The sequence below is a fragment of the Chaetomium tenue genome (assembly GCF_020726465.1).
Source record: "Chaetomium tenue strain MPI-SDFR-AT-0079 chromosome Unknown F5144scaffold_5, whole genome shotgun sequence".
NCBI classification, from domain to species: domain Eukaryota; kingdom Fungi; phylum Ascomycota; class Sordariomycetes; order Sordariales; family Chaetomiaceae; genus Chaetomium; species Chaetomium tenue.
In genome coordinates, this window is record NW_027117333.1 from 3,477,459 (window position 1) to 3,494,408 (window position 16,950).

The following is a 16,950-nucleotide window of genomic DNA, read 5'->3' on the forward strand; positions in this document are numbered from 1 at the left end:
AAATCCCGATCTTCTCTCTTCCGCGGAGCTTGCCATCATCAACATGAAGTTCCCAGAAGCGAAGCTCAACTGCTTTGACCGTTAGGTAAAACGCGCGGGGGGGATTCATACTGCTACTACGCATCGTCATCAACAAGGGCGCGCGCTGCATGGTCACTATGTCGGATCGGAATCCCTCCTAATTGGGCAAACGGCGACTTAGCACGCCTTGATTCGCTCTCGTTTTTGAATTGCGGGCAGCGGAATCAGAATGGGGAGTTCTTCGGCGAACTGGGGTCTCTGCGCGGTGTCTGGACAAAGCAACGCCGGAGCGAACACAAGCTTACTCAGGCCGTCGGTCGGCATTTGGCATTTTTGGAAGGCCGATGTACTGTCATGTACCCCGCCGTACCGTTTCCTCCATCGATCCTTGCACCCACCAAGCCTGTCATCTGCTATTCCATCCGGCGACAATTGCACGGCTCGGACGATTGAGTGCGCCGGGCCGATGTCTCCGCGCTGCTCTCAAATCCCGTCGTTGAGGCATCGTAGACACAGTTCGGGCCATCGTTGTGGTTTCCGAAGAGCATGCAGGCCGTGGCAGGCAAACGTTGACTGACTCTTCTTTTTCCTCGTCTCGCCCCATTTCCTTGTCTCGCCCCATCGATTCCAGTTTCGTGGCGCCATGGCAGATCGGAGCAAAAAGAGCGGATCCAAAGGCCAGCGCCGAGCAAGGATCGACCCCCAGTAGTTTGCCCAGATGGCGAGTTGAGCAAGTCATAGCCTGATCATCAGGACGTCAGTCACCGGGATGGGCTCCGCAACAATGGAATTCGAGAAAAATCCCTTGCCCGGGAGTTTATACAAGGCGGGACTTATCTCCACTGCCTTTGTACTTTCACGGCGGCGTGGAAACCTTCCGCTAAAATCCCAGGGCGCGCTCTCGGACATAACCAACAAGCCGACCGTTGATACCACCACACACAACCGCACGGCGCAGATGCCCCAACCCCGAGCCATTAATTCCATGACGGTGCATTAGCACTGCCGAGGACAAGCAGGGCCAGCAGGCACAAGACACGCTGCATACTCTCTCGCCTAATCGTCTCCTCTTCCTGCACCCACTTCCTTCTCAAACCCATAAACGTTACCCCTGGTCGTTTTGTCGACACTTCTCCTTGGCCGCCCCAGTATTATTAATCGCCCAGACAAGACACCCCCCCTTCCCGGTTGATTATGCTCTCTCACTCTTGCTCATGGTGAAAACGGAGTATCCTTGAAGAACCCTGTCCCGTCTTGTCTTACTTATACATATGTGCCCTTGGGCCCCTCCATGCGCGAGCTTGTTCTCACTTACACCTGGAGCTTCCACCTTCCCACCCCTCCACCCCTTCGTGCACCATCACAGTGAAGAGGGACTGAGACGCTCTACTTCATATACACCTATTCCTTTCCTGTCCTCTTTCACAATGGACAGCTTACCTACACCACCCAACGAGGAGCACGCCAGACCCCAGGGGCTGAAGCGGTCTCATGCGGCGTCCAAGCCTCTCAAGACGGTACACCGGACCCTGAAGCGGACCAGCACCCATAGCCATCCTCCCTCACCGGCGCGCGAAAGCCACTCCCAGCACGGCGATGGAAGGCATAAAAGAGTATGGAAAGCTTGCGAGAGGTGTCGCATGAAGAAGACGAAGGTAGGCATTTTTATTCTCTAATACCCCTTATCAACAGCTCGCATACTGATCCGGGATATAGTGCGATGGAGAGTTTCCCTGCAAAAGGTGTAAGGACGATGGGTTGATATGCACCGCCGGGACTCGAAAGAAGACCGAGTACAAACAGCTACCGCCCGGGTACGCCGAGGTGTTGGAAAACACACAATTCGTCCTGATCGCCACAGTCCAGAAGCTCTACTCGATGGTACGGAACGGAGAACCGTGGGAGCTAGGAGAGCCGGAACTGAACGACCGCGGCCAACCCGTAATCCACAACGTTGCCGCTAAGCTCGGCTGCCTACGACCAAACACCGACCTGGATCTCCCGATCCATTCGATATTCCCCGAGGACGAGGCGGGCATGACCGAATTGGCTCGGCAATTGCAGGATCACGCAGCAGCATCATCAACAACAACAACAGGTACTACATCGCAGGGCAACGGCAGCAGTAGGCAAGAGACGGAATCGAATGGGATCTACAACCGGACCGACCGAGCCAGCTCATCTGCCGCATCAGACGCCGAACACTCAGACCTCGACCACGAGCCCGACTATCGAAGGGCCGCGTTTGGCGCCGCCAGCGTGGTCAGCATGTCCCCTGCCAGCCTTGGATATCCCGACTTTGACATCTCCCCGCCGTCAGCAGCGCCGTCGGACGGGTTCCCGCCCAGCCAACACTCACCCACCGTGCCCGTACACCCTCACAACTTCCAATGGATGAGCCGACCGGCGTCAATGGATTACACAACGCAGCAGCTGTGGATGGCCAGTCAAGGTTTCATGAACACCGAGATGATGACCTCGGGGGTTCTGGGTTCCACTTATACGACCAAGCCCGCCGGCTTTTCGTCTTCATGTCGGAATCCCGAGGTCATGATGGGGATGGGCGATCCCGTGATCTTCTCCTCTGGGTATGAGGAAGACAAACTAGGGCCACTTTTTCCAAATTCGAACATCTAACTAGGGATTCTGTTTTCACGGGAGTTAACGGGCTTAACGGGCTGCTTGAAACGGGTTTCCAAGGATTCCGGGGCGTTGTGGAACAGGCGTATGGCAGACGGGAAAGGATCTCAACCATGGGCATGGCAGCGGCTGGTTTGCCCCCATTTGGGACGGGCTGTACAAATATGGGAATGGCCGGGGTTGGGTGGTGAGCACTTGCGCCTCAACGTGAGACGAAGCAGGACAAACGGTGGATCAACTCAGCGTCGACAACCAACACAGACCCAACATGCACCGCCGAGCAGCGGCTGTTGTTACCTCAACTGTTAATGTCAAATGATAAGAAGGGCCATGATCGCATCTCTCGCTTTCGGAGTTTTCCATCGCTAAGCCTCGTGCGCCCACGCGTCAAATGCAATCCGATCTGATATGCTCCCACAACCACACATTCTGACCCTGGTACCCCCCTGGCGAAACTCAGCCCAACATGATACGTAACCAGCCAGCCCAGCCCAGCCAAGACCTCGCGGCAATAAAATTATCGTCTCTTTCATGATGATACACAGTCAGAACCCTCAGAGCCCCACCGGAAACGGACGGTGGGCTCCTCGAGGACGCCTCGACCCATCGTGCTGTAACCTGCCGAAAAGTGCCCGAACCCACGGGGCCGGGTTGGCTGGTTGGGGTTGCGGGCTCGGTGGTTGGTTGGCTGGTTTCCCTTTGGTGTGAATTTGAGTGAACGGCTCAGCCGTTGTTCCTGACACGGATACCCTTTGGAGCCCGGGCCACCACCTAGTTCCAAAAAGGTAAAAAATCAAAAAGGTTTGTAATCATGTGTGATCGATAATCCGGGAGTCAACTGAATAATCAGCATTCCTTAGTTTTCTTTTTGGCCCTTTTCTTTGACGGAGATTGGGATTGCGAAGATGATTGCAAGACATGCAGCCGGAGCTGACCTCGCATCACACAAACCAGAAAGAAATGAAGGTTTGTTGGACTCCTGGCGCATTTCGAGTTGCATCGGTTTGTGGGCAAGCCTGCTGCTGCCTTTCCCTTTTGGGAAGCCAATCGTCAACCAAGAGTTGTCGTCATGCTTTGGCAAAGCCACACCTGTAATTTCGGATCCGATCAATACGCGGGATAGAAAACGCGGGGTTCTCATCCCTCCGTCCCCTTTGCTGCAGACCTTTGGTCTTGGCTTCTAAGATATTGCCGTTTGCGGGCTCGATCCGCGAGATCTCTTGAAGACACTTCAATCAACAAGAGAGTCGCGAGACAGGTTCCACCACCGGTTTTATTCGACCTAGTCAAGACATGGACTGCAATTGTTATTCGAGGGCACATTCCATTTGATCTGCCACCAATTGACCCCCCGCGGCATGGTTTTGGGCCGCTCAGGCGGACGGATTCCGTTTCGCGAGGTTGACACGACGTTCTAGTTTGCGATCGGGGTCGAGAACGCTCCGCCTCCGCGGACTCACGGGGCGGGTTCATGATTGCATCCGTTACACCCCCACATCAAACTCGCCAAGAAGCTTAAAGTCTTGACCACACAAACAATCATGATGCCACAGCGCCAACCGCTGTCTCGTCTCGCGGAGCAGGCCAGCCAAGCAGCGGATCAAAATGGCTAGAGCCCAACATTCGTTACGCCGGTCCCAAATGGATACGCTCCCCCAAACGCTGCTGGGCGCTGACAATGAATCACTCTGAGTGCGCCCAGCGATCCTACCCTTGGCAACCCAGCGCCGCATCCCACCGAAACGGTCGCGATCCATCTCGTGAGGCCAATGAGCAGATCAGATTGGACTGCCAATGAGAGATACGCAAGCCGAGCCCCTTGGCCAGGCACGCCAACGGGCCGCAAGACAAATAACTACCAAGCTGTCCTCTGCTCTCAAGCTTGGGGTCCAAGCACCTTGACATGGCCGCCCTGCCCCTTCTGCAGTCAGATGGAACCCATCCAAAAGGAGAAGACGGAGAACAAAATAACCTTAACGTCAGTTCGAGAGGAGCTGGTCAACGGAGCCTTGTCTAACTCCGGCCAGTTAACTCCGCATCAAGATGAATCATCGCCGAGTCCCATTCTTTTGAAGAAATCAGAAACAGGGGCACAAACATGACCCAGGATATCGCCGAAGTCTGATGAACAATCTTTAAACGCTGCCTAACGCCGAATCAGATTAGTAGTCGGGTCTCCTCCAATCTCCACGGCGCAAAAAAAGAGAACCTCTCATGTCGACCGACAAGGTTTTTTGGTCTTGTCAAACCCACCTTGATGCCGTTGAGACTCTTGGCTGGAACCTGACCAAGACAAAAGAAAAGGAAAAAAAAGGTAAAAAAACAAATCAAAATTGCAAGAGCCTGGTGGAGCCCCGCCCAAGGCCCACGGGGCGGGGATCGGTCCGCGGAGGGCCAAGAAAACGTGTCCGCCGGGCGCCGAGTTGCTGCCAAGCACTTCAGACCTCCCGCCAAGCCGGTGAGGGCTCGGCCGCGGCGAGCTCTTAAGGGAAAACGACGACGGGCTGGCGGGTTGCTGGCAGGCTTGGCTCCACTATGAACTTCGCGCTCCGTTCCCGTCTGCTCGCCTGTCGTTCACGAAACTGGAATAAGCGAAAGCGAAAACGCGAGCATATTGACGATTCTCGTGCCAGCAAACTAGTCTGCAAAATCGCAGCATGATTCCAAGTCGCATTAGGGCATCTCACAGTCTCACTCAGCCACCACCGTGATGAGCTAAGAAATCGCATTGGCGGAAGGAGCATGCCACCTACAACCCCCTGGATAACGACGAACGCGCGAGATAACCGGGCCGTTACTTCCTAATTGGGAAAACGGCAGGATGACGGCACAGAAGCGAACCAGAGCTCGTGGGTCGAGCCGAATCGGTACCTCGAGTGACCTGACCAGCATCCATGGCCAGGGGTGGTGGTTGCGGACCTTCCCACCCCGATCTCAGCGCCCTGTCGGTCGTGCCTGCGCTTCGCCGACGGGAATATCGCGGGACTGCAGGGTATCAGCGCTGCAAAACCCACGGCCCGCAAGCGAACTGAAGCCCGAAAGCCCGGTTCAGCGTCCGAAGAGTAGCGCATCCCCCACCAAAAAGGGCAAAAAGGGCAAGAACTGTCAACTGTTAACTTGACGACCACCTCGGCGCCTTGGCCCGTCACATATTAACTATGTCTTTTCCCTCCGGCCTGACTTTAACTACCCCACGTTTGCCCACTCCCTTACTCGCCCGCCCACCTTGGGTCAGTTACAGCCGCGAGGTGCTGTTGCTGCAATGTAATGCAAGATGCAGCCGACCTTCCTCTCCATTTAACTTTTGGGCCTCGCAACTTCCCCATTCAACCCCCAAATTTGTCAGCGTGCCTTTTTGACAATATCCCAGAACGGGAAAGAGGGACACATGGAGGACAGTGGGCACATCACAGCGGCGGCCGCCCCCAACCCCAACCCATCGCCAACTTGAACCCGATCCGTTCCCGCTCAGGGAGCAAAAGTCCATCGACCGAGAAACTCGGCCGGCACTAGACGCTGCTCTGCAGGGACAGCAGCAGGCCCGGTCGGGCCCCGATGCCCGAGACATATGCATAGTTGACCAAACAGCATCCGTTGAAGACATGGAACTCTGCGTTGATCCGATCCCGATCTCGGGACGATATGCCATCGTCAATTGGGGACGGGATGCTTGTCAATACCACTCCACAGTTCACTGCCTTAACGACATTTACTGTGAATTCTCCAACTAGTCTTGCTCTGATGATAGCAACATGGACGGGTACGGCACCACCTGCCACTCGTCATACCGACCGACCAACTAGTCGACCGACAACTGACCCCCAAAACTTCCCTCTCCAAAAAATAGGAAATTCGCCGGCCCGGTTACGCACCCAAATTGAGTCCGAGATTCGGAAGCTTTTTTCTTGTCTGTAACACTATTCATGTGTATGTTTGTGCAACCGACCGGCGATTTCCTTGCCCTGCTCCCCCTGCCCCTCCCCTACCCTACCCCATCCCACCCCCATCAGCCACACGCAACCCATATCCTGCAGGAGACAGGAGAGGGATGAGAGGCCGGGCGAGCTTAACCTCTCCCCCGGCCCGCGTACGCAACGTTATTTCGGATCGCAAGCCCCGCGCGCGCCTCCCCCCCGCTCTCCCCCTCCCCCCGGCTTCGGCTGCCTATCAATCAAACGCTCAATAGATCCGCGGGGGGAAGGCGGGGGGGAAAGGGGGGGGGGTTGAGCGGGCGGATCGCATTCCGCCGTGGCAGCGCAGCGCATCGCATCGTTTCATCTCCGAACGAAGGACAGAGTTCGGGATGCATACGCGTCCCGCGCGCACCGATAGTTGGGATTCGCGCGCGCCCGGCGGCGGGCTGCCTCCCTGCTAAGTCAGCGGCGAGGGGTGGGCTTTTGTGACACGTTCGATTGGCAATGCGTTTAAGTTTAAGACCTGGAGGTAATTTGTGTGGAGAGACCGGTGTAGCGAATACCTGGGTAAGGGAAGGGATTGATAACGGAGAGTAAACAACTGCAACGGAGCTATACTGTGTGTGATGTTATGTCATGATTGGGTGGCTCTTGGAGACAGCCAAACGGAGTATAATCTGGTGCAAGTCCGACGTGTGTAACATGAGAGGGAGGATGAGACATCAAAACCCACTCAAACCTGACCGCGAGATAAGAGATCCAAAACCCTGCTATTGACATCGTATCTGTATCGTGCCCATCATCAACTGGATATCAGCCATACACATATATCATTCATCCAACATGACCCACGACCGAACGAGAAAACGAAGCTCAGCCACCCAATATCGGCCCCCTCCAACCAACAACTCGCCCAAATCTCGTCCCTTCAACTCAAACCGGACCTTCGATCCCAAGAAATGAACCCTCGCCACTTCCGGAACCAACCCCCTCAACCTATACAACCACAACCATAACCGCCACCCTACCGATGAATATCCACCCTTTCCACCCTCCGCACATCATCCGGCATACGCGCGACACACAGCTGCACACAAAACTCGCCCCACTCGCCCTTGGTCGCGTCGCGCACGGCGTCCTGCAGGTCGCGGCCGTACTGGTCGCGGAAGGCGCGCTTGACGGCGGCCATGTGGGCGGCGTCCCAGTGGTAGCGCACGAGGCGCGAGATGAGTAGCTCGCGCCGTAGCTCGTCGCGCCGCGACGCCGTCAGCGCGTGGTGTAGCAGCATCGCGTCGCGCACCGGCTTGTTGATGACGCCGTTGAGGATGTGCGCGAGGACTTCGCCCTGTTGGGGGGTTGATGTGAGTATGTATGTGTTGGGTTGGGGGGTGGAGATTTGGGTGTTGGGAGGGGAGAGGGGGTGAGGTTGGAAAAGGGGCTAATGCTTACCACCAGGTTCCCGCTCTTCTTCAGCGCGTCTTTGGCAAAATTGGCCCCCTTGTACTTCTCCTTGTACTCGCGCAGCACCTCTCGTAGGTGCGAGTCGCTGCGCTGAATGGCGATGGTGACCATGAGGGTCTCACCGCCCTTTTCGCTGCGGACGGCGTGGTGCAGCTGGCGCACGTCGTCGTCGACCAGGTCGTAGTCGATGCGCATCGGGTGGCCGTAGACGTCCTCCTCCTCCATGCGCTGCTCGTCCAGCACCATCAGGATGGCCTTTTTGAACTTGTCCTCCTTCAGCTCCGTGCGCATGCACTTGCTCAGGCTGTTGCCGTACTTCTTGTCGCTAAACCCCTCCTTGATGCGCCGGATTTCGTCGTTAGTTCGCCCCGTCAGGGATTCGATCAACAGTTCGCGCCGTGTCTTGTCGCCGTGGTACCAGAAGTTGGCCCAGTACGCCTCCGACTCCCACCGGCCCAGCGCCGTCGCGTAGCACGCCTTCATCAGGTTCGAGTCCTCGTCCTTCAGCCGTGCCCGGATGTGTTTGGCAATGTTGACGCCCTTACGCTCCGAGCCCGTCTTGACCAGCCGCTTGTACTCGGCCCGCAGGTCCATAATCTGCTCGTGCGTGAGCCCGGGCAGGATCTCAATCAGGGGCTCCGTCTCCGGTGCGCGCCGCTCGCCCTTGAGCGCCTTGGCGAGCCGCGCCGCATCGTCCGCTGGGTCCGCAAACCGGGCGCGGCGGGCGCGCCGCTTCTCGCCCGCGCGTTCGTCATCTGAGCCGATGGGGGAGAGCGCGTCGAGGATCTGCGGGTTCCCACCGGCCATGAGCATTGGGGAGGGCATGGGGGACATGGATTGCCACGTCCCGTGGTAGGCTTCTAGGAGCGGAGATGCCGGCGCGGCCGAGATGGAGAGCGAGGCGGAGTGGTGAGGGGTGTTGACCGTCAAGCTCGACATGCGAGCCGTCGGGGGTTGGGGCGACCGGTCACGCTTCATGGCTGACTTGATCGGCGACGACGGGCCCGGGCTCGAGGAACGGCGGGGACGTCCACTTGGGCCGAGAACGTCTAGATGCGTGCCGCTATATCGGGGCTCTTCTGGCGGTTTGGCATACTCCCACGGTTTCGGCTGCGCATATCCGCCGTAGCTATCCGGACGGGGCGAAGACGGGGCGGCGTAGCTATCCGGGCGGGGAGGCTGCGCCGTGTAGATCTCGGGGCGAGGCTGTTGCTGCGCGTAGACGTCGGGGCGGGGGGAAGACGGGGCGTCGTACTTGGGGGGTCCGGGGAGTTTGCCGTAAGCTAGATCGTTCTCCAGCTTCTCTTTCTTCTCCTTCTTACGGCGGCGCTCGCGCTCCTTGCTGGACTCTCGCTCCCTGCCGCTGAAGGAATCGCGTGATTGGCGGGGCGACGGTGGCTCTACCGTCTTGATATGGGCGGCATACTTGGAAGGGAGGAAAAGCTCCGGTCGCTGGCGGGCAGAGTCGCGGTTTGAATCGCTGCGCTGCCGCCCCTTTTCGCGGTCCGAGCCACTGTCTCGTTCACGTCGCCGGTCAGAGTCGTAGCGGTACTCGACTTCACGCCGCGCCTGAGCGTAGGGATCATCGCGATCATCAACTGGCGGTGCGCGTGGCGGGTGGTACCCCGCCTCAGGCTCGGCAGCCGTCGGCCATTTTGACAAGCGTTCATATTCATATGCAGTGGATGCCGGATCCCGCGGGACGTCGACAACGGAGCTCGGATACGGCACGTCGACAACATTAGGCGAGGCGCGGACACGGCTCCTGTCGCGGTCCTCATCATCCACGCGCCGTCCGGGCGAACGTGAGCGACCACGACGGCCACCGTCATCAACCTGTAGTGACATATCTAAGTATTCAGTATATCGCGTTAAGGTTTATGATTTGTGGCCTGTATTGATGTTGATGACGATGTGCTGTTTTGCCGACCAATTGCGGGGTGAGGCTTCACGCAGACTCGGGAGCTCACCGAGATTTCGTAACAAGAGAGCCAAGCCGTAGTCAAGAGGGGCACTTGCGGCACAATAAAGTGGGGGATCTAGACGATGCAAGAGGCCACGAAGAAACAAGTTTTGTGAGCCCAGGGCTCTCTCAAGCAGGAAACACCGTGGTCTTTTGAAGGTTTGTCGAGCAAGCTCTGGAAATGAACTACAACTAGTAGTACGGTGTAGAAGGCTTGCTCCTGTGCCGTGATTGGGGCTGAGAAGCTGGAGCTGCATGAGGCGTTGTTCTCATGCGGTGTCATGAAACGTGAGTGGAAGGTGGGCCCGAGGGCAATCTAACATTTCCGCTGCTGCCTGTCATAGGCCAAGATGGGGTTGCATGCTTGGAACTGCTTGGAGAAAAAGCTGGCGGCGCTTGCCGACGGCTGTCTCGTGCTCTTGCTTGCTCTGGTTTGCCAGGGAAGGAACGGGGTTAACGGTCCACGCCGCGAGGCTGGCCCATCGGCTTGGTCCGGGGGACCAACCATGACAAGCCCAGCAAAGTTGTCTTTTGCTTTGACCCGTTCATTCAGCCACACTCTCTTTCCCCGTTCCCACGCTCGCCACGCTTCTTCCCGCCGCCAACATCGCGAAGGCCGAGACGGCCAGGCTGAGCTCTTCATCTTGGCACCCCGATATGGGATGGACTCTGCTTGGCACACTTACCGCCCCGCGACGACCCCATAAATTGCCGGTCCCGTGTCCGGGAATGCGGAGCCGATGAGATGTCCAGTCAGCCTTATTCGCCGTTGTTTACAGGAGCCACGGACTTCCTGACTGCTGCGGTGGCGAGCGGCTTGGGCATTTCCGGGCTTGGGTTGGACCGTGTCACTTGGTATATCTTGCAAACATTCCGTGCCAAAGAGGAAGTCGGACAAGGCCGTTTGGTATCACCATACATTGCCCAGTTGCCCAGTTGCCCAGTTGCCCAGTTGCCCAGTTGCCCAGTTGCCCAGTTGCCTCGTCTTGAAAATTTGTGTTGGCCATTCCCCTGCTTGTTGGTTTCCCCAGAGAAACCTACAGGGCTGTCAAAAGAAGTAAGCAGAACCCCAATGGGTCACATCATTCAGTCGCCGGCTTGTCCCGGGAAGGTCCGAGAGCTTCCATCGGCGAGCTCGTATTTGAGGGCCCGGTGGGAACCCGTTCGTCTCATCTTCAAGTGATCTTGGCATCTGATGCTCCACTGCCGGCGGGAAGCGAGCGCTGTACAAAATATTCTCCGCGTTAATTCATTTATTAGTTCATAGAAACTTGAGTCGTGTCCAACTCCCCGATGCGCGGACAACCGGGATAGAGCTGCGAGGCTGCACTCTCCAGTATTCCATCCATCCAAGTTGTTTGGTCATCTCCTGAGGTCTGATCCCAGAAGATGCCCCCCCAGAGCTGCCACGTATCGCTGCATGCAGAATGCCACCACCCCCAGTCATAACCAAAGAACCTTGAATCAGAAGTCCATTCCCAATGACTCCCAAGTGGAGAGATAGACGCCTCGTGTGGACTCGCTTAGTGGCACAGGATGGAGTTGTTCTGTCGAAAGTTTGTGTCATGTCGGTCCAGTGCCGCACTTATTTACCGTTTCACACGGAACGTTTTTCGTCCAGTGACCTGTCGTGGTTGTTTGCGTCTGCTCGAAGCGAGGCTGGCGGCCAGCTAGAACTCTCATCGAGTCGAATCGAACCTTGCCTGTAGGAATGGAATCGATCGTTAGTTAGTGGCTATACTTTAGGCGTTTGGTGACTGAGACAGAGCCGATGTGCGGAAACTCACCTCCTAGAGGCACCCCCCCACGCTTCCATAACGACAACCACTACCATAAAGGCAGCGGCCAAGTAGACGATGAGCATATCATTGCGGTCGTGGGAAGTCGGGCCTTGGTAGTACGGCATGTCAAGTTGAGGCGGACCAACACTATCCAGGTCTGGGGGTCCAAAATGATCATGCTCATGCTCGTCCTGGATATGGTGGGGCAAACGCGTGACATCGTTCTCTGGATCTCTATGTCTCTCTCCATTGGGTATCCTGTGCCTAGCAAGCGGACGGAGAAGGCTGAGTTGATGGGTTTTTGGCCGAGGTAGCATTTGGGGGTTCTGTCCGTTTGGTGCTGGGCCGTCGCCCTGGTGGTCGTTGTCGACCAGCCAGGCACTAGAGGGTGTCGCATCATGTTCCCTGCCCGAGATTCTATCTCCCCTGTCCATCGAATGCCTGGGGACAGGGGCGCAGATGGCGAATTGCGCTGCGCTGAGCGCGAGGCAGAGCGTTATCGGCTTCATGGTGGTGTAATAGTAATCGCTGTTCTATGCAAGGCCGACAGTGACAGTGGGGATGCGGAATTCAGTAGGAGGTAAAATCTGGGGGGGAGAAGAGAGGAAAGCAGCAAAACGGATGTTGGGCAATGGGGGCGGCGGGGGTTTGCCGCGGAGATGTGGAACAACGAGGTGGCAGGAGAATCAAGCGCCAGACGGATAATTGCACCGTGACAGCTTCAGAACCAGGTCAGTGAGTCTCGTGCAGTGCTGCTGATTGGGCGTGTCTAAGAAATGCATGTCAAACGTCGGTAACACATGCAATGTTGGAAACAAAGAAACGAGGAGCTGATGGAACGGGGTCTTATAGTCTCGTGCCTGAGTCCAAAACAACCCTGGAAGAATAGGCGCAAACGGCAACTCGTGCCTGGGCTGGGCTGGGCTCATCAATCACGATAAACCCCCAAAGTGCGTCGGCGGGTCTAGAACATGAGGCGCAGCTTCCCCACTCCCGGATTGATTCACCTTCCTCGAATGGTGGGTTCCGGCACCAACTGCTCTACTAGTTTTACTCGGCTCCAAGCACGTCTCGAGTCGGATACGAAGTGAAGCAATGCGCACCAAACTTAAACAGCGGCATTTGTTTATCACCGATAGCCCACGTCGAGCGAGCACGTGGGAAGCTGACAATCTTTCGTGTTGCCGCGTTCCTCTTCCACAAAAATCGGATGTTGTGCGACATGGAAATGGGGAGGTGTCACCGGTGCTCTCCCCCCGTTGAATGCGTCACGCCGGGCAAGGCTGGGGGCCTTTTGTTCCACTCAACATGGTTTCCTTCCTGCTGAGGGATTAAATTGGATCGCTGTTGCTTTCGTACGACTGCTGTTGATCACCAAACCAGGTACCAAAGGACCGAAGGAGCCCGTCCTCACCTCGGGGCTGTCTCCGGTGCGGCCTCCAATACCTCCGATGTGAAGCTCGGCTGTTTCCGAATTGGGGTGCGATTTGAGACAGAGTTCCTGGTCCCCTGACATGTGGCGGAGCAGAATCCCACGGGACTCCACAACGCTAAGGGATGGCCCGGGCGTTCGTCAAAGCTTGTTCTTTGCCAGGAATGCACGTTCAGGGGGGCAGCTGAGAGCCACAAACACCACAAATCGCGAGTTTCAAGCCTCAAGTTTCTAAGGTGGACGGCTGTATCCGTGCGCCCGCCATTTCCAAAACATTTTCCATACTTCGGTATGCAGATGGACCATCCGCTCTGATCCATGGCCCCTCCGTCGGGTCTCCATCAGTCGGCCATCCCCGCTGATTTCGAGACGCCATTCCCGCCGTTAGTCCGATCTTCTACCGTGCCAGCTGGCCCCAAGCTGCACCGTCCCGACCCGTCGCATTTGTCTCCCGAAGACGCCTATACCTCCTTCTCCCCCCCACGCCATCTCGGAGGATTCGACAGCGGGGGAAATGGTTCTGGGACGGATACACGGCCCGGGCGGTCCAGACATAAGGACACCGCTCGGAGTCGGAGCAGAAGGCGCAAGCGCTTCCAGAAGCTGCTCTGGGTGAAGCAGTCGTGTAGGCACTACCCCGGTCTCCCCTGCCCTCCCGTAACGAGGACGTGACGCTCATACAGCCGTCTTCGTGACCTAAACAGACCCCGACAACTACACCGACCAAGCTACCTTTCTCGAGAACCTCCAGCGCAACCCCCGGGTTCGACCCTACGACTTCTGGCCCTTGGTTGCCGACTCGACCGTCATCGTACAGCATGTCTGCTCCGTCATCATCTTCGTCGTATGCTTCGTTGGTATCTTCCAGGAGCGCGTCAGTCCTGTGTCTGTGGTCGGGTGGAGCAGCTTTGCGACATTCCTCGGCTGGCTGCTGTGGGATTGGTGGGTCACAAAAGAGTCGCCGGGCGGGTCTGGGGATGAGGATGAGGATGCTAGGGCGCGGATGATACGAGATAGGCGAGCGTCCAAGGAATTCCGCCCGCCTCGACGGCAGGACTCGATGGGGCTCGACCAACCGATGCTCAACGCCAGTACCGTGAGCCTCTCAAGTGTATTGAACTTCCCCTCTGCCGCGAGCTCAACCTCGAACCTCCTCCAAGACCATGCCCATATGCAACGACTCCCCCACCCGCTGGGCGGCAACACCTACAACAGCGGCCTCCTCGTCCCAGCCCACGCCCACTCCCGCTCCGCCAGCTCCATCAACTCGATCGCCTCGCAGGCGAGTGCCGCCAACAGCCCCACCACCACCGCTACGACCACACGCTTCGGCCCGGATGGAACGGACCACGGCGAACCCACCCCATCCCCGATCGCCCGCAACGGGCGCGCCTACGTCCGTCTCAGCACCATCAAATCCGCTATCCTCATCTACTTCACGCTGCTCGGCCTGTCCCCGATCCTCAAGTCCCTCACACGCTCAACCTCCTCCGACAGCATCTGGGCCATGTCCTTCTGGCTACTCGCCCTCAACGTCTTTTTTTTCGACTACTCGGGCGGCGGCCGTGCCGGCAGCGCCCCCACCACCACCACCACCACCACAACGACAAGCACCCACAGCAGCAACAAACAAATGCCGGTAGCTTCGCTGTCGACCAACGCGGCGCTGATGGCGTCAACCATGCTGGCTAGCCGGCTGCCGAGCACGGGCCAGGTGTTCAGCCTGACGCTGTTCAGCATCGAGGTGTTTGGCCTGTTCCCCATCTTCCGCCAGTACGCGCGCCGCCGCAGCTGGCGCTACCACGTCGTGCTGACGGTGCTGCTCGTGCTGGGCGCCGGCGCCGGCGTCGGCATGATCCTGGGCGACGAGCGCGGCTGGCCGTGGAAGAAGGGCCTGCTGGGCATGGTGGTGGGCTGTCTGATTGCTGCCCTGGCTATGGGCGGGTGTAGCTGGTGGCTGATTGGGCTGCAGAAGTATAAGAATGAGATTTATGGGCCGTGGGATCCGGCGAGGCCGATTATTATTAGTCGGAGGCATTGGGATGATGATTAAAAGAGGGGGGGGGGATGTAGCTTGTGTTTCTAATTTAATGACTTTGCTCCCAGGCCTGTTCCTGGAGTAACTACTTGGCTCTCTCCCTGGTGCCGTTTCCCGACATCGTCAACTCTGCCCTCTGACTCCTTGCGCAAGGCGCACATTAACCACGACCATCCAATAATTCTGCTGCTCAAAACCAAGTCGAGTCTCCCCACTTGAGGTCTGTAATCCCCCAGTACCCGCAATCCGCCGGCTTTGAAAGGGAACTCAGCACGCGAGGGTATCATTTTTACCACAGGGCGCGCGCTCCCAAAGCACCGGGTGCCGTGGGAGCGACTACCGCTGGGCTTACACCACGCTGTTTAGTCATCACGGTTCCCGCTGTCGCGTCATCCTTTAGTGCATTTTGTTCATGTCATCGGACCTTCCATGTAGTCTCGATGCCATGCCCCCCAGTATCACTCTGAGCCCCCGGTATCCCACTTGTCAGAGCGTGCTACCTTGGCACTCTGTTGTCAGGATCAGTTAGTTGCCACGTTCCTCTTCTATCTCATTTGGAGAAGCGGATTGGGAGGGAAGGAAAGGATAAGTGTTCCCTTGGACGGCTCCCATATTCTTTTATCGGGTAAGAAAACCCAAGGGCACTAACCTATTTGATAGAAAACTCGGGGATACATCCCCAAGCTGATGATGAGAATCCGCACCGTTGACGTTTGGGGTGTTACGTCTCGCATGCGGATTGTGTAGGTAAGAGGAGAAGTTGGAATCGGTTGAGAGAAATGGCGGGTCCCGTCCCTTCTTATGCTCTAAGGCCATCTGACCACCTGCTGCCAGTTGACGTGCACCTAGCGTACCTATTTGATACTTATGATATGTCTAGCGGTTGATAAACCCACGATTCGGCTGCAAGAGGCGGCCGACCTAGATATTTTCTTCGTCCCATCAGTTTCAAGGGATTGACTGGGCTCTGCCACAAATTTCCTCCCTTACAATTGCTCTGGTCGTCGTGTCGGCACACATGAGTGGCATCTTTCAACTTAAGTAGGGAGGGCTACGTCATCCAGCCGTACTTCCCTTCAAACAGGCCACTGCGGACAACAACGCGATTACTCAACTTTGATGGGAATAATCTTAGGATACTTCATCGACCAGTTTCAGACTTTCGGCTTTAGGTCTAGATTTATCCAAACCCCCGTCCCCGACAACTACATAGCATCATTGCAATCTCCAAGAGCAGAAGTCGACCGCCGGGCCATGTACTCACTGCTCAGCGAAGTGAATTGTAGGCTTTTATTAACCAAACACCCATTGTTTTGTTTTAGGAGTTGTCGTTGTTCCGTCATCCATCGATCCACTCAACAACCGTCCTCACTTCCTTCCCCCCTCGTACACGTACCACACAATGTTCATATGCAATAACAACACCATCACCAAAGGCCTAAATAAGACATGTATGAACCTTACGAAGTTATGTTTTCGACTTCCCGATTAGGAAGGTTGCGCCAGGATGGAACTCGCTTGGATAAACTCTCCCTGGGTCTCCTCCTTTTATCAAATACCACAACAGCGTCAGTGGTTTAGTGGTAAAATCCATCGTTGCCATCGATGGGCCCCGCGTTCGATTCGCGGCTGACGCATTATCTTTTCTCGGTCCCTCCTAAGGATCGCAACATTTTTGCCTCTCCACGCGAGAGTGAGTA

General features: G+C 56.7%; 5 protein-coding genes and 1 non-coding gene across 6 annotated transcripts; 3 read left to right on the forward strand and 3 right to left on the reverse strand.

The window, feature by feature from the left end:
- Positions 1 to 677: 677 nt before the first annotated feature.
- On the reverse strand, positions 678 to 1,150 carry F5144DRAFT_310076 (uncharacterized protein). The gene has a single exon (XM_066783965.1). The coding sequence runs from the start codon at positions 1,006 to 1,008 to the stop codon at positions 757 to 759; it is 252 nt and encodes an 83-aa protein (XP_066641878.1). The 5' UTR covers positions 1,009 to 1,150; the 3' UTR covers positions 678 to 756.
- A 298-nt stretch (positions 1,151 to 1,448) lies between these two features.
- Positions 1,449 to 2,658, forward strand: F5144DRAFT_594493 (uncharacterized protein; the record flags this gene model as incomplete). The annotated part of the gene is made up of 2 exons (XM_066790585.1): positions 1,449 to 1,676; positions 1,738 to 2,658. The coding sequence occupies 2 exons, from the start codon at positions 1,449 to 1,451 to the stop codon at positions 2,656 to 2,658; spliced, it is 1,149 nt and encodes a 382-aa protein (XP_066641879.1).
- A 4,941-nt stretch (positions 2,659 to 7,599) lies between these two features.
- Positions 7,600 to 9,884, reverse strand: F5144DRAFT_549783 (uncharacterized protein; the record flags this gene model as incomplete). The annotated part of the gene is made up of 2 exons (XM_066787601.1): positions 7,600 to 7,920; positions 8,025 to 9,884. 2 exons carry the CDS (start codon positions 9,882 to 9,884, stop codon positions 7,600 to 7,602), a joined length of 2,181 nt encoding a protein of 726 aa, XP_066641880.1.
- A 1,433-nt stretch (positions 9,885 to 11,317) lies between these two features.
- On the reverse strand, positions 11,318 to 12,377 carry F5144DRAFT_310313 (uncharacterized protein). The gene is made up of 4 exons (XM_066783967.1): positions 11,787 to 12,377; positions 11,557 to 11,702; positions 11,420 to 11,503; positions 11,318 to 11,328 (listed from the first exon to the last, which is right to left on the reverse strand). The coding sequence occupies exons 1-2, from the start codon at positions 12,287 to 12,289 to the stop codon at positions 11,597 to 11,599; spliced, it is 609 nt and encodes a 202-aa protein (XP_066641881.1). The 5' UTR covers positions 12,290 to 12,377; the 3' UTR covers positions 11,318 to 11,328; positions 11,420 to 11,503; positions 11,557 to 11,596.
- Positions 12,378 to 13,530: 1,153 nt separating this feature from the next.
- On the forward strand, positions 13,531 to 15,265 carry F5144DRAFT_493862 (phosphatidylinositol N-acetylglucosaminyltransferase-domain-containing protein; the record flags this gene model as incomplete). Its single annotated transcript, XM_066786003.1, has 3 exons — positions 13,531 to 13,837; positions 13,917 to 14,086; positions 14,171 to 15,265. The coding sequence occupies 3 exons, from the start codon at positions 13,531 to 13,533 to the stop codon at positions 15,263 to 15,265; spliced, it is 1,572 nt and encodes a 523-aa protein (XP_066641882.1).
- A 1,551-nt stretch (positions 15,266 to 16,816) lies between these two features.
- F5144DRAFT_t132 lies at positions 16,817 to 16,887 on the forward strand. Its single transcript has one exon. It is a non-coding gene; the product is annotated as a tRNA-Gly (tRNA).
- The last annotated feature ends 63 nt before the right edge of the window (positions 16,888 to 16,950 follow it).

What these genes read in the sequence shown, in the direction of transcription:
- F5144DRAFT_310313 (XM_066783967.1), bottom strand. Translation starts at nt 12,289, where the DNA reads ATGAAGCCGATAACGCTCTGCCTCGCGCTCAGCGCAGCGCAATTCGCC. An exon ending in TGGGGGGGTGCCTCTAGGAG is followed by an intron (nt 11,703 to 11,786) that starts GTGAGTTTCCGC and finishes CCATTCCTACAG; the next exon opens with GCAAGGTTCGATTCGACTCG.
- F5144DRAFT_310076 (XM_066783965.1), bottom strand. Translation starts at nt 1,008, where the DNA reads ATGGAATTAATGGCTCGGGGTTGGGGCATCTGCGCCGTGCGGTTGTGT.